The sequence below is a fragment of the Varanus komodoensis genome, unplaced genomic scaffold, assembly GCF_004798865.1.
Source record: "Varanus komodoensis strain SLA01 unplaced genomic scaffold, ASM479886v1 scaffold3, whole genome shotgun sequence".
Taxonomy (NCBI): Eukaryota; Metazoa; Chordata; class Lepidosauria; order Squamata; family Varanidae; genus Varanus; species Varanus komodoensis.
In genome coordinates, this window is record NW_025335761.1 from 3,226,953 (window position 1) to 3,241,729 (window position 14,777).

The 14,777-nt window shown below is 40.0% G+C and overlaps 1 protein-coding gene across 1 annotated transcript in view; it reads right to left on the reverse strand.

Annotated features, from left to right (window-relative positions):
- Nucleotides 1-1,104: 1,104 nt before the first annotated feature.
- ABTB2 (ankyrin repeat and BTB domain containing 2) overlaps nucleotides 1,105-14,777 on the reverse strand; it is a 169,758-nt gene continuing 156,085 nt past the window's right edge. Inside the window, exons 11-17 of the mRNA XM_044436323.1 lie at nucleotides 12,904-13,082; nucleotides 12,048-12,153; nucleotides 11,834-11,936; nucleotides 10,013-10,103; nucleotides 8,756-8,824; nucleotides 5,072-5,185; nucleotides 1,105-2,123 (exon numbers count right to left, since the gene is read on the reverse strand). Coding sequence (XP_044292258.1) covers nucleotides 1,926-2,123; nucleotides 5,072-5,185; nucleotides 8,756-8,824; nucleotides 10,013-10,103; nucleotides 11,834-11,936; nucleotides 12,048-12,153; nucleotides 12,904-13,082 — 860 coding nt within the window. The 3' untranslated portion in view covers nucleotides 1,105-1,925. The remainder of the gene's footprint in view (nucleotides 2,124-5,071; nucleotides 5,186-8,755; nucleotides 8,825-10,012; nucleotides 10,104-11,833; nucleotides 11,937-12,047; nucleotides 12,154-12,903; nucleotides 13,083-14,777) is intronic.

Here is a 14,777-nt window from a genome sequence, read left to right on the forward strand (position 1 = left end):
TTCTTTACCTTGCTTTTTTACTCTTTTTTAATGCTGTTCAATTAACAATGCATCCTTCACTTGCGAATGTCCCACATATGGTGAACTTTGAACAATTTGCATAGATGGCATGATGGATCAGTTTTGAAATATTTCACCCTAAATGCTCTTCAAGTTAGGATTGCAAAGATAGCAGTAATGCCCCCCCCCCCTTGGGAAAATGCTGGGCATTAGGGTTTTCCCCATATAGGATAATTCTCAATGACATAATCTAATATGAATTGTACTACTGTTAATGAAATCCAGTTTACTCACACAAGAGTAATCGGAGAATAGTTCTGCAAGAATATGGTCTAGAATACAGATCAGAAAGCATATCACAATGTGGACTGTTTCCAAGAAATGCAATTCAGGTAGACTGCAGTTGCTCCTAGTGTTAATAGTCAAACAGCATTAATACAGAGGCAGCTATTTCACATTTTTCTCTGTATTTTTGGGAGGTAAGAGTAAGACAGAATGGGTGGGAAATAGGTGGGAAAACCAATGAGGCAGGGCAATGGTGACATAAAAGCTTCGTCTGGAAGCACCCCGCATCTCTTTGAAGAGCATTCAAAAAGAAACTGGACAGTCATCTGAGCGAGATGCTTTAACTTGGTGTCCTTGGACCCAATGGCCTTCTTGGCTCCTTCCAATTCTACTATGCTATGATTCTATGCACCCTTAAAGCCTCCAGCCCAAATAATGATTGGAAATGCAGGTATACATCATAGGAACAGATTACTAGTGCTGACCTGGGGCCATCTCTGTGCCACATGGTTCAGCTGAACAATGGTCAGTGTCAAGGATTTGGGGAAATTATTGCTTAAGTACAACATCGACAAAACAGGTCCCAGCCCTTTATACACCACAGTATTTGCACAACGTTTTGGGGAATTCTGCCCTTGCAGCAGTCGATGTTGCAGGTACCACAGTGTGATGGTCTTAGCCAGAATTACTTGGACAGCCTGAGATGATGATGACAGTATAAGTAATAAGGAATACTTGTCCAGGGCAGAAAAGAATGTGGATCCTAGCCAGAAACTGCTGGCCAGTGCTCATCACAACTAAAAATGGATGCAAATTTAGTAAGAATGTCAGTTAGGTAGCACATAATGTGATGTTTTTTTGAAACTAGCATTACAGTGCAATCCTATGCATTTCTAGTGAGAAGAAAGCCCCAAAGAGGTCAGTGTGTGCAGGATTGCAGCATTAGCCCTTCTAAAAACATTACTGAGCTTGTCTGCCTTAATGAATAAACAGCTTAGGAAGACAAAAACTAGATTTGTTTGCAGTGTGGCAATCTGGTATTAGTAACTACACCTAACAACAAGTTTGTTCTTATATGGATGAATGAGACCAGATTGATCTGAACAGCCAAAATCTAGAGAGATCTAGCAGATTTCTATACTCGCAGTCTGCATCAGCATTTCTCACAGTTAACAGTCAAATACCAATTATGTTCTGTGCACAGATGTGTGTGTACGTGTGTTTAACAGCAGTCTTTTGGAAACTTTTATTGTAGGCTTTGATAGCTCCCTTGAGTTCTCCAGTGTCCTAGAAACCTCTGCATGCTGGACTTGCACAAAAAGGCATATAATCTTTGGGCTGACTTAAGGCAGCCACTTTAAACGTTTACTGTACTGTGAGGTGGTGTCATTCTGGCAGCAACACTGTTTTTCCCCTCCCATCAGTTTTCAGATAAAAACGGTATGGCAACCTAACATTCTCCCCAGAGTGATCATTTGTTTCTTGGAGTACTTGCTGCAGTGTTGGAAGAGGAGTTTTCCGCTCGAGCTCCAGAAGCCACAGCTGGGCAAAGCCCCTTCCTAGTGCAGACAGGCAAGCAGGTGCTTTGATTGTAGTTCTCAGCTTTTCCCACCAGGGTGACTGTATTTTCCTCTTGTCGATCACACCCTTGATGTGATGTAAATGGAATGAAGTCTGCTGGCTAGCGTGGACTGCAGGTCCTGCAGGGGATCCAGACCCTGGACCTTACTATTCTTGCCGTAGATGAGCTGTCTGAATGGCTCCTGCTCCAGCAGGGAGCTCATGTGCTTGAGAAAAAAGCCTTCACAAAAAGAGACCAGCTCCGGGGCATTGTGGATCTATAAAACACAAGGGGATCCAGTCAGGCAGGAGGGGCTTTATGCAGCTGTCAGTGATCACCCCCCCACAACAGCTTCATTGTGCAGGAAAGCTTAAAGCTGGGGTTAAAAGGATATTAATCCTGTGCTTAAAGAGTGCTAGCTGTCTCCCTACGGCTGCTCCGCTGGGATGTTTTAAAGAGGTTAAAAGTCCCATCCCCCTTCCTAATCTTTTTGTGTTCTCCTGCTGCTTGTTGAGCCAAAGTCAAGTAACTCTTCAAGGAAAAGAGCAGCTGGTCAATGAAATGGCCAAGACGATACCTGTTTTGTTACGGGAGGATGCAATTCATGTGGCACAACATGACAGAATAATGAGTGGTACCAGATGGTACACGATATTAGCAGCCAAACAAATTCTGTGCATATGAGATGAGCCTTTGGAAAAAAAGGGATTAATGAAACGCACGGGAACTAAGGTACCCTGCTTCTCTGTTGGGATAGATGGCTGCAAGTCCTTGGTTTTTCATAAGAAGGATCAATAAATATTTGAGTAATTGTGACAGAATCTTACACACATCCATCTTAGTCATTTGCCACAGCCTGATACAACACCAGCATCATAGCCTAGTTTCTGCTACCTAGAAAGGCTCTGCTACCTCAGTCAGTTCAGTTTAACTTGAATCATTTTTTTGCTGCAGCAGCAAAGCTGGAAACCTGTAAATCGTATCAAGCATACAGCTCACAACAATAATGCTTATTAGCTCTCTGTTGCAGAAAATGAGATAACTATGAGACCTAATTCTCAGAATCTGCAGAAAAAATGGCAAATCTTTGTCTTAACTGCACTGCTTCAGCTGGGAAGCTCAGATGATAGAATGCTCCAACACACACACTACACGTATAAAATTAGCATTTCAAGGGGAAGGCTGGGCTGGAAACCTTCTCCCTGGCAACCCTGTTTTCTACTTACAGAAAACTGTTCTGCATAGAGGAGCCCACAACCACGTGCTTGTCCACCTGCAGTCTTCAAAGTTTATACCCCTCATCAGCTATATTTGAGGTCCAGAACTGAGAGTCCATTCTTGCCTAAAGCTATCTCAAGAGCATATAGCTAAGCAGGCACCAAGAATCTAAGCTTCCTATTTCCATTTTAATGAGCAGCCCACTGAAAGTTGATTCTCAGCTTGCTGAATTTGGCAGTGCCCAGGCCATGAGCTGCTACTTGCCACCATGCATATGATACAGCATGTGAGACATGCACAAATATTTTATAGGCAACGTCTCCCTGTCCTTCAGCCACAAGAAGCAAATGGAAAAATGACTGCATGAACTGGGTACACCATGTGCATGGTGAGTTAGGTGTGCGTAGCTATTCCACGGCTTGCTTGACCAAACACCTTGAGCATTTTGTGAGCACCCGCTGAGGTCAATGCTGTTCCCCTACTTTCCAGCTGAGAAGATGCTCCAAGAACCTGGAATCTGTCCTCATTAAGGATGGGACTAGGACTACCAGCCCCAGATTTTTTGCTGGGAAAATGCTTTATGGGTACCACTTGCCCTGCCTCTTTCTGGTGTCCCAAGGTAAGTTAGGCATAGATGGTGGCAGGACTTGTATGCACTGCACCATTCAAGCAACACTCAGGTCCCTGTGACATCTCAAGCATGGATGTAGGTTTTTATGTATACACAAGTTGAATTCAAGTTGGGTTGCTGGGTATGTACCTGATCACATGTATGGGGCTACCATATCCACCAGAACCAGAATCAGTATGTGAACCATAACTTGGTGGTTGTGGTGGACACAGATTGCTTTCTAATGTTTTAGTCAAAAGGTGAGATAATCCCATGATTGAAGCTGTGTCCCACCATCTATGAAAGTTGCTTCTAATGTTTTTTTTAACCGTAAATGGTGTGTGAATGTAACTTCAAATAATGATAGTTAGATGCATGTTTACATCCATGCCAAGATAAATATGCGGTGGAAACAGACACAGTACATTTCCCAACCATGACTAAAGCAGCTGTTTAGCCAGTGGTAAAAAAATGCATCAAACCACTCTCATATTATAGTAATATGCATTTCAGGATGCTGCTTGATGAAAAATAATGTTTGAAATGATTTAAAATAGTGAATACAGCTCTGTGTTGCAGTACGATCTGTAACAGATAAACAGGGTGGAGGAAGTCAATAATGAAAATGTTATTTTTCTCTTGTAACAACAGATTTCTAATCAGGTTACTTGCCAATACGTTTAAGATGGACATAAGGAAGTAATGCACACAGTGCATATCATTAACTCTCAAAATTCAATTTCATTAAGAACATAAGAAGAGCCATGCTGGATTGCGCCACTGGTCCATTGAGTTCTGCATTTTGTTCATGGGGTAGCCAACCAGTTGCCTGTGGGAAACTCACAACCAGGACATGAGTGCAAAAACACCCTTCCATTATGTTCCACAGCAAATAGTGTACATATACATATATACTGCTTCTGATAGTGGATGCAGCATATAGCTATCAGGACTGGTAGCCATTGCTCCATTGCTGTCTGTATCATGAGTTTGTCTAGTCTCTTTTTAAAGGGATTCAAATTGTTGGCCAGAACTTCATCTTGTGGTAGCAAATACTATTGTTTTTACTGTGCACTGTGTGAAGAAGTATTTCCTTTTATCTGTCCCGAATCTCCCACCAAACACCTCCATAGGATGATCCATAGGAGTCTAGTGTCATGAGGGGGTGAATTTATCCATTTTCTCCATTCATGATTTTCTATACTTCTACCTTGTCGTTTTCTGGAACCTTTCATTGTAGGAGACTTGCTCCAACCCCTTGATTACTTTAGTTGCCCTTTCCTGCCTCCTTTTTTCAAACTCAGCAATATCCTTGCTCCTGTCCAGCAGGGCTCCTCTGTTCGTAATAGCCAAAAGACTTAAAATCAAGTATGAATTGAAGATGATGCAGTCCTTACCTTGGCATATTTATAAATGTTAACACAGCTTTCAGTGCTGATGGTCTGAGCGCATAGTATTTCACAGTGTCTCTGGAGGCCATCCAATTGGAATAGACTTGCAGCTGATAGCAACTAGTGGGAATGAGAGCAAAGTATTATTTTTATTCATTTTAAAATTCATTTATGGGTATGTCTGCATCACCTTATAACCAACATTATATTGGTGGTGTATATTAAAAGTTGTTAAAATACAATAGAAATGCTTCTTCTATGTAAAATGAACCTTTGCCACTTCTTCACCACTTGAGGCCCAGGTGACCTCAGTGGGATGGAAAACCTCCTCCCAGCTTCTACCTATGCTATTGCTTGGATAGGGATGGTCTAGTTTCAGTAACCTACAGTACATTCATCTCTAAACTGATTACTGCAATGCATTCTACAAGACTGTTCAAAAGTTGGAACTTGTGCAAAATTTGGCAGCCAGATTAATAACAGGGACTAGAAGGTCCATGAACATAATACCAGATCTGGCCTATTTGTGCTGTCTGCCTATATGCCTTCTGACCCCAACTGAAGGTGCTGGTTTTAATCTATATAGCTCTCTATGCCTTGGGACCACAACCCATGAAGGAATGTGTCTTCCAACCAACTTCTACCTGTACCTTACGATCAACATCTGAGGCCCGCCTCCAGTTACCACTGCTCAGTTGGTGGCCTGTTGCAGCTCCCCATTATACAGCAAGCTTCCCATGGAAGCTTGCCTGGTACCAGCTTTAGCATTTTTCAGCATTAGGTTAAGGCTGTCCTCTATGACAAGCATTTAATTAGTTTTATATTATATTGGGCATAATTGAAACTGTGTAACAGGTCTTGTTACTTAATTTGTATAAGCTATTGCAGCTTTTTAAAATTTGGCTTTTATATTCTGTACAGAATTTTTTGAAGTTTTATTGATATTTTATATTTTGTACTGCACTTTTATCTTATCTGCTATTTTGTTTTATCTTATCCCAGAGAGCTTTGGCTACTGGGCGGTTTATTATTAATAATAAATATTAATTATGAATTAATTATGAATTAATATTAATAAATAATACTAAATATTAATAATAATAAATGTAACAAAGATTGATCAACAACATTAAACACAGACATGTCTTTAAAATAAATCAAAGAGTCCATTCCAGAATACATTAAAAAGAGCCACTAAAATGTTCCTTAAAAACTCAGAAGAATGAAAGACTTTAGCACTAAAATAATATAAAAAAGGCAAACTTCTCTGAAGAGGGTATTCCACATGTAGAGAAGGCCCTCTGCCTCATTTTCATCTGCTGGATCTCACTTAGCGGTGGTACTTTGAGAAGGCTGCCAATGAAAATTTCCACAGAACATATGGGAGGAAGCAATCCCTCCAGTAACCTGGCCCCAAATTATTTAGGATTTCAGAGGTTACCATCAGCAATTTTAACTGGCCTGGAAATGGACAGAGATCTGCTGGAGATGACACAGTACCAGTACAATATTTTCGAAATGTCCAATCCTAGTTAATAACCTTGCAGTCCTATTTTGGATCATTTCTCAATGAAATTTCTGAATCATTTTCAAAGGCAGCTCTATGCATAATATATCATAGTAGTCTAAAGAAGGAGTTATCAAAGCATGGTTAACTGGGGCCAGGTTAGCTCTGCCCTTGTTGCGGGCACAACCCTAACCCTAACCCAACCTCTGCCAATGCTGGCTGTATGATCAGCCCCAGATGGCACAGCTGATTCTATAAGGGATCTGTAACCTGCTACAGAACAGGTTAAATGCCCTTCAGCTGGGCAGACAAACCACCATGCTAACTCCTCCTCCATCTTGTCTGGACTGAATTTCAGTTCAAAAATAGCAATGAAAGAAGGATAAGTAAAGCCATACACAAACAAGCAAAATCAAATTAATTTCTTTTTTTGCATAACCACTCTAGACTCCTGTAAAATTGAGTTGGGCTGTATAGTCAGTTGCCCTCCAAATAACTCACCATCTGCTCAGATAGCCAAATGTTCAGATTTATTTATTAATTTTAACTGTTTTCATACTGGATTTCACCTTTACTGATGCTAGGCGGAATACAAAGGGCATGTCTAAATACAGTTATAAAAATAGAAAGAGATACCATAACACAGTAATACATGCAATACAGATGGGGATAACTTGTTAGAAAATGTCCCTTGTCAGGGAAATATACCTGTTTTCCTTTTTCTCCCTGAGGTACAAGAGTCATCTTACAAATTACATTAGATGAGTTGGAAGACTGAATTGGCAGGGTTCCAGGCTATTTGAGATTGTAAGCAAGACTAGCTCTCTCATGACGTGAGCAAAGCCCCCTTCTCAGGCAGCAGAGTGGGTGGGAAGATGAATTGCACTGCTCCCTGTCCCCATGGGAGGAGCCACCTTTCCCCCAGTGGGGCGCTGGGAAGCCCAGATATGGCATTTGCTACAGCAAGAGAGTGACTGGCAGGGCTTTCTGAAGCAGCTGTTCTCTGGAAGCTGCTCTCTCATTTTGGCTGAAGAAGAAGCCAGCGCAGCACTTCAGAGAGCTGGACAGGCCACAATGCTTGGCTCTCAGCAGGACCTGCCTCAGGTTGACAGTGTGAGAGGTGTGTTCTCTGTACAGATTTGGAGGAGTAAAAGGAACAGGTGATAGAGAGATGGCAAGGGTCATGTTGCAGGTGCATGAAGTGGAGAAAGGAAAGGTGGTGTGATGCAGTGGTGTGAAGGAGGTGGAGGGTGCAACGGGGAAGGACTGAGACACAGTAGGGCATGCACTGGCTTGCCTCAGGAAGTGGGAGAATTTGTGCTGTGGCTGATTGTGTGTGTGTGGGGAGGCTGGCTTTTAAATGCTTCGCCAGCACAGCTCTGTCCTTGAATGTGCTAATTTAACTGTGCAAGACACTTTCTATTTGGTGCTGACTGTTTTGTGAAGGGCTGCATTATGTACTGTTTGACTGTCTGCGGTGGCCTTAAGCTTTTCCCAGGTGTAGGCAAGTGACACAGAACAGTATTGCTGTTCTGTGATAGTTACAGTATCACAGAACAGCATTGTCCCCCTGCAGGGCCTCTCCTCCTCCAGTTATTTGTCTGATTTAAAAAAAATGCAAGGATAACAGATAAGCAAAAAAATGTAGAAAGGAGAAATTTATATGGCAAAGTCAGCTTTGGAAAGCTCACCAGCAGGGAGAGGGTAGAAAAGTCACTCCTGTTGTGAGGTCCCTGGGATACCCACGAAGGGATCAAGGGAGCTGGAGGGTGTGAACAACCCACGGTGAGTCCCATTGTCTATTGTATATGCTGCAGAATGTTTGCAGTACAACTTACTGTCAGGGTGTGTTGCGTTGTGTGAATGCACCCATTTTCTGTATCAGCTAGTATAAGAACTGGACTCTGAATCAGCCCAAGCAATATTCATGCCACATTTCCATCCAAAACTTATCAACACTGAAGCATAAAGTGAATGACACATTCTTCCACTCTCAAACAGAAGGTCTCTTTTCCTTCTTATCACATCAAACAGGCACACAGTGTGACATTTTCATTTGAGAGTACATAACTCATTCCGACACTTGGAAATTATTGGTTCTACTGCTTGAGCTAGTGTACTTGCCGAGCCATCAATGTATACCATCCTGCACAAGTGACTAGGTATAGGAGGAATATGCTCACCTCTAGGATATCAACAACAGGAATTTCCATAGATTCTGTTCCTCCATAATATAAATACTGCATCAGCATCTGAAAGAGGAGCAAAGCCAAAGTAGTGGCGATATGAACGAACAGGTTCATCTTGAGAAGTATTCAAATTTTAATTCTGCTCTTACACAGCAACTAGACTTCTTTTAAGAAGGCTGCCACTATTTAAACAAATGCAAGTGCAATATGCAGTATTAATCTCCAGTAATCTTTACCAGTTAACTTTAGTGATCGACAAGTCTGGATAGCAAAGCCTGGATCCAAACACAGCAATTACAGCTCACTTCAAGGGTAAAATACAGTGTGTCTCCAATGCAATGTACTGTATCCTTTTGGTATAGTTTAAATATGAACATATCTAGCTGATTAATCAGAAAGAGAATAATCCTTATGTCATTTCTTCAGAGTGTCACTTTTAAGCTTTCACTTTTTCCTCTTCAACATATTTTCTTCCTAATCTGTAAAAGCAAATCTGGAAAGCAGAAATTGCCCATGAATATTGGATTTTGCTGCCCTATGTTTTTGTTTATATATCAAAGTCAACTTTGTTCTCATGGAAATCTATATCCTGGTCATTTAGATCTGCATATGGTAAAAAACGTAAAAATTCACTTTAAGGTGTGTGGTTTTTTTAAAGAAACCACCATAAGCTTTCAGTTGTTTTCAGCAGATTTAATATGAAGTTTTCATAGTTTCCAAATTAATTTGCTGAACATATGAAGCCTATGCCGGGAAACTTCTGGAAGACTTTGGTGACGGTTAATGCAATAAGCTTTGGCCTGCAAAAGAGAACGTAACCATCCTGCAGCATGCCTTTGCATGCCATGGGCAAATGTAACACATAAACTGCATGGGCATGAAATTAGTCAGCACAATTTGTGTGCTTGAGGTAGCAGCAAAATATGAAAATTTCTCCTGATTATATCAGAAATCTCAGGTTCAAAACATATGGAGTGACAGAAAATAATGTTTGGCTGGACAAATGTGTTTTGTGTCAATCAATTCAATCATGATTGACTAATTTGAGAACTTTTGTTAGAGACTACTTATTTTGGACGCTCTTCTTGGATGTAAGGATGAACTTTAAATGATGTAAAGATGGGCTTCCCCAAAACGTGAAACATATCCGAAATTAGACACTTTCAAACCATGATGTATTTGAAGAGTCATGTCCCATTTCTGCTTTCAAAAACTGGAAGTTTACAATGTGAACTGCTCTTAAAAACTTACCTTGAAAATATTGTATTTCATATCACTAATTTCCACAGTTTTACTGCCTTGGGTATCTTGTTCTGTTTTATTGGTCATCAGTGTCTTAAATCTGTAGAAACAAAAGAATTTCATTGAGAATCTTTAAAACATTTGCTTGGAATATTTTTAGTTGGTAACATGAAAACGGAAATCCTGTTTTTAAGATTTTCAGTAGTACCACTTTCCTGACAAAAGTTCTTTAACATCTGCATGACCGGCAAAAATCCAAGACGTGCAGCTTTCCCCAACATGACCATACAGTTTACACTGATAGGAAAAGCTATAATTGGCTAATTATGGCTGTTCCACATAGAAAGAGCCACTTTCTGCTACCCTCCAGTATATGTGTAAGAACTGATAGAGGCTTAGTTCAAATTTAACTTGAAATTTGGTAGGGTTTGGAGTTTTGGAGCAAGCTGCAAGATTATATATAATCTTTCCTCTCTCTTTCTCCCCCTCTCCACCTCCCACCCACATGTGGTCAACGTAGGTTAACTTTATTGGGCTAGCATAGCACCCAATAGCTGAAGCTTGCTGGACAGTCTGCAACAATTCCAAAACAGGGTCATGACACAATAAAAAAACCTGTAAAACATTCCACAATATAAAAATAAGATCCATTCTTAAACTGATTTTTGGAACCGTGACTGAACCATGACCGAAAATAGGTTCTCAAAATGAATTTAGAAATGTATTCAGGTTCTTTTTAACCTGGTTTAGCAACTGCTGTAAAACTGGTAGATGACAATGGGAAATTCAATGCGAGGGAGGAAAAGGCCTGTGATTCCACCACTTGATGCCAAACCCACTACACAGATGCAGTGATAAAACTACACTGTAACTGAGAAACATCTAGTGGAGTTTTCTCTCAGAGCTAAATGCTTTTTTCACCCCACCTCTCCACATACTGGGCCTTTAACTGGAGTTCACCTGCAAAGTCTCATTATGATAGAATATTGATTGGATTTTTCTGTAAGTTTATCCTGTTAGCCACTATACTTTTCACTTAGGACTATGGCTGATATTTCAAGTGAATTAAAACAATAACATTCCAGACATTCAAGAAAAAGAAACTCCTTTCTTGATTCCAATGGACCAACAAAAAATCTTGAAATCTCATGTCAGTTCTCCAAACTTATGCAACAGTTTTCTGCTATTTTGTGCTACAGCCAAGTTTTCCCAGAAGAGTATACCAATATATCAATTTGTTACTAGGGTTTGTTCTTAACCTAAGGTACCCTAAAATTCCCCTCAAATATATACCAACATTTTGTGCCACACACACTCAGTTTTGTGTAATCATCGTACATGCCTACGGGGGGGGGGGGGGTCCTGGTGAACACTTAAAAATGAACAAAACAGCTGAGAGGGTGTGACAGTGCAGGTTTTTTAAAAATTGCCACTCCTGTTCTCCAGGGATCTTTTGTGGGTACATCAGTTTGGAGTTTGTGGCACAAAATTTTTGCAAGAGTTAGATAAGTTCTATGTTGTATAATTGCACCATTGCATTTCCTGTTTCAATAAACCTGAACAGTTTTCCTGTTATGCCTTGCAGAACTTTGTAGGCACTTTTTAAAGGGGGAAAAAGTGGCACAATTCACATTGCACTAGGTAATTTGGGATTGTCAATACACAGATACTTGATTGGATACCTACTTGATAAAACTACTATCTGGTATTGCAAAAATCTGAAATGGCAATTATGGGACTGAGTGACATGTTAAAGTCATTCAATTAATTTCTTATCTCTGAATGACTTAGCGGAGGAGCCACATAACATTTGCCATGTAAGTGTCTCACCTGTTTGAAGCAGTAACCAGGAGAACTTTATGTGCATAAAACAGCTTCCCTTCCACTAGAAAAGTAACATCAGACATATCTTTGTTATTTAAAAAGTGAGGATCTGTGCGGGAGAACAAAAAATGGAAAAGGAGAGTTTAATGTTACACTCTGGAAAACATAATAAAAAGCAAAAGTCTTGAAGACACTGCTAATGAAAGCTTTGTAAGTTCACCTAGCCGGGCTGGGAGTGATTTTCTGATTTCAGGAATGCTGGGGACAGGGCTGCTTCCATAGCAATGAGTGAAGATAGCTGCAAGTTGCTGGTTGATAGAGTCATTCTGTGAATGAGAATGAATGGAGATCATTAGAGTGCTAGTAAGGCCCAGTCTCAGGCATGTCAAAGCAGTTTATTTTCTCTGATGTTCTGTTATAATTCACAGAGGAATAGAAAGGAAAATAAATTAAAATTCAGCTCTCTGCAGAGACTGCAAGGCTCACATAGAGGGATAATTTTAAAAGCTATCCTTTCCAGAATCTCATTCTGTTAAGAAAAAATAAGTTATATGAATCCCACTGAGTTGGGTAGATGTGTTTTCTGATACATATGGGGATGTAACTCCCCCCTCTCTCCAGGAGTGGCAATCTTAGCAAAGAATTAGTTGTGCATCACTAGAGCTGGATGGAGACAGTATTACAAGTCAAACAAGGCCCCTATTTTCTCCTGTAAAAATAATAGGACTATTGTTTTGCCAGTTGCATATACTAAATTACATGCATACAAATATGTAGCAGAATTGTGGAAAGAAATACTTAAAATAAATAATATTTACAGGGGTATGTGCGTATTTGTGTGCACATGCATATGAATAAAACCCTTTCCTACACTTCATCTCTATTTCCATTGCACTGAGAGTCTCTAACTGGGAGCTTTTCCTTCTAAACCTCGCTAATGTTCTACTAAATGATTTCCAGTGCATTCAGTCATGGTGATCCCTGCACCCAAAATTAACGACAGTTTTACACTATTCTTGTAATATCCTATATTTTGAACTAAAAGCTGATATCTGCATAGTTTTAGAATGGATTACCTTGCTAGTTCTGAGGATTTCAAACATAAGCTCCAGTCCATCGTTAACCAGCTCTTCATTGTACTCTTCCTCCTTAATGGTGACAAATTCCCGCAAAAGATTCTGTACCACTGAGTAGCGAGACTGATAAAATGTTGTTCGGAGTGACTCGATCCACACGTGGAGCTTCCATGGGATTCCTGGAGCCATTTAAAAACAATTATTGAAATGACTGGATATAGAACAGGAAAAAAAATACAAAAGCATGAAAGACATAATTCTGTTCTGAAACTGGATCAAAGCAAATTATTGATTTGCACATTCTAGTCTCTGGAAGTTGCTAGCCAGAACTCACTGAGGGTATGATTGGTCTGGTAATCTTATGTTTGCCCCCTGCATCTGACCTGGTTTGCACAATCAACACAGTCCACCGTGACTTATTAAGGTCACAGTGGGTTGTGGCACACGGCAGGCAACTTCAGGACATACAAACCACGACTGTGGTTTCTTGGGTAATATCCTTACCCAACAACTGTGGTTGTTGGCACGTTTAACAAATGATCCAGAACCCATGGGCTGTTTTAGGCATGTGGGTGGGTTGTTTAATCATAAAAAACCTATCTTTATCAGATTATATTAGAAGCCACATATTAGCAGCATTACACATAATCAATAATTGTACATACATTACTGCGCAGTCCACCATAACCAAGGTATGTATAGAAGCTATGTCAGTCTTGCCACTGAAGGCACTGGATAAGCAGGGTAAAGTTACATATTGCTTTAAAGGCATAACTAGTATTTACAACTTTGTTTATATAGGGTGGTTAAAATACCCTGCATAGAGCAAGGAGGCTTAATGTTTCCCTCCCCAACTGCAATAGTACTAATAATTCTTTCTTCCTAAATACGTGTCATAGAAAAAAAAGGCCCCCATAGTTGGTAAAACCAGGAAAGGTTTAAGCCTCCACACTCTGTGCAATGGAATTCCCAATAAATATTCCATACTCTCCTAGTGCTAAAAAGAAGAAAGAAAAAGGAATGGGGCGTAACAACCAGCTCCTTCTTAAAGGTAACACATAGTTTGACTTGAGCATCCTACCTACTGTAAGGCAGAGTAATTTATACCCCAGTTCCTCTTGATAAACTGGAAAACCATTCAGGCCACAGTACACAGTACAAAACCGCACTTGTAGACTTCAGCAAGTTAGCCATGTTCCATACTACTGGTTAGGTTAACTCAGAGATCCCTAACTTCTCAATAGCTAGCAATCAACTCCCACATAATCTTAGTAGTGCAGGAAGGTGGATAAATAATTTCTATTTTTAACATATGAAAATATGTAAAACTGATTTGCAACTTGCTTAATACACTGACCTACACTAAGATTAGAACCCACATGCTTCCTTTTAAAATTTCCTTTTAACTATAATGATCAATTGATCAAAGCAAGACTGGACTCCTATAGCTGTAAGAGCTGTAAAGGAGAGAGAATTTACCATATGTGATTTGTTATATAAGGTTGAGAAATGCTACCAAAAATGACCCCTTCTACATGAACCATTAATCTACAGTATCCTGGCCTTTCTTTGTCTCTGAATACTGCATAATTCTTCAGCTACTGCTTTCAATCTTGGTTTAAAAAGATGGCAGACCTTTTTTTTTTTTTACAAAACATGTAACACGCAAGCTTTCATATGAGCTTTATGGTAATTCAATACTGTATTTTCTTGTCCTAATTCTAAACAAATGCACTTTTCAAGGTATTCAGCACTCTCCAAAAAGGTGAAACAATAAAGCTATCAGAAATTTTAAGAACCAATTTCATAGCACTTAAGAGTGTTCACAGGTGTGTGGCTGATCAATTCTGAACAGTCAATCTTGATTTCAGGAA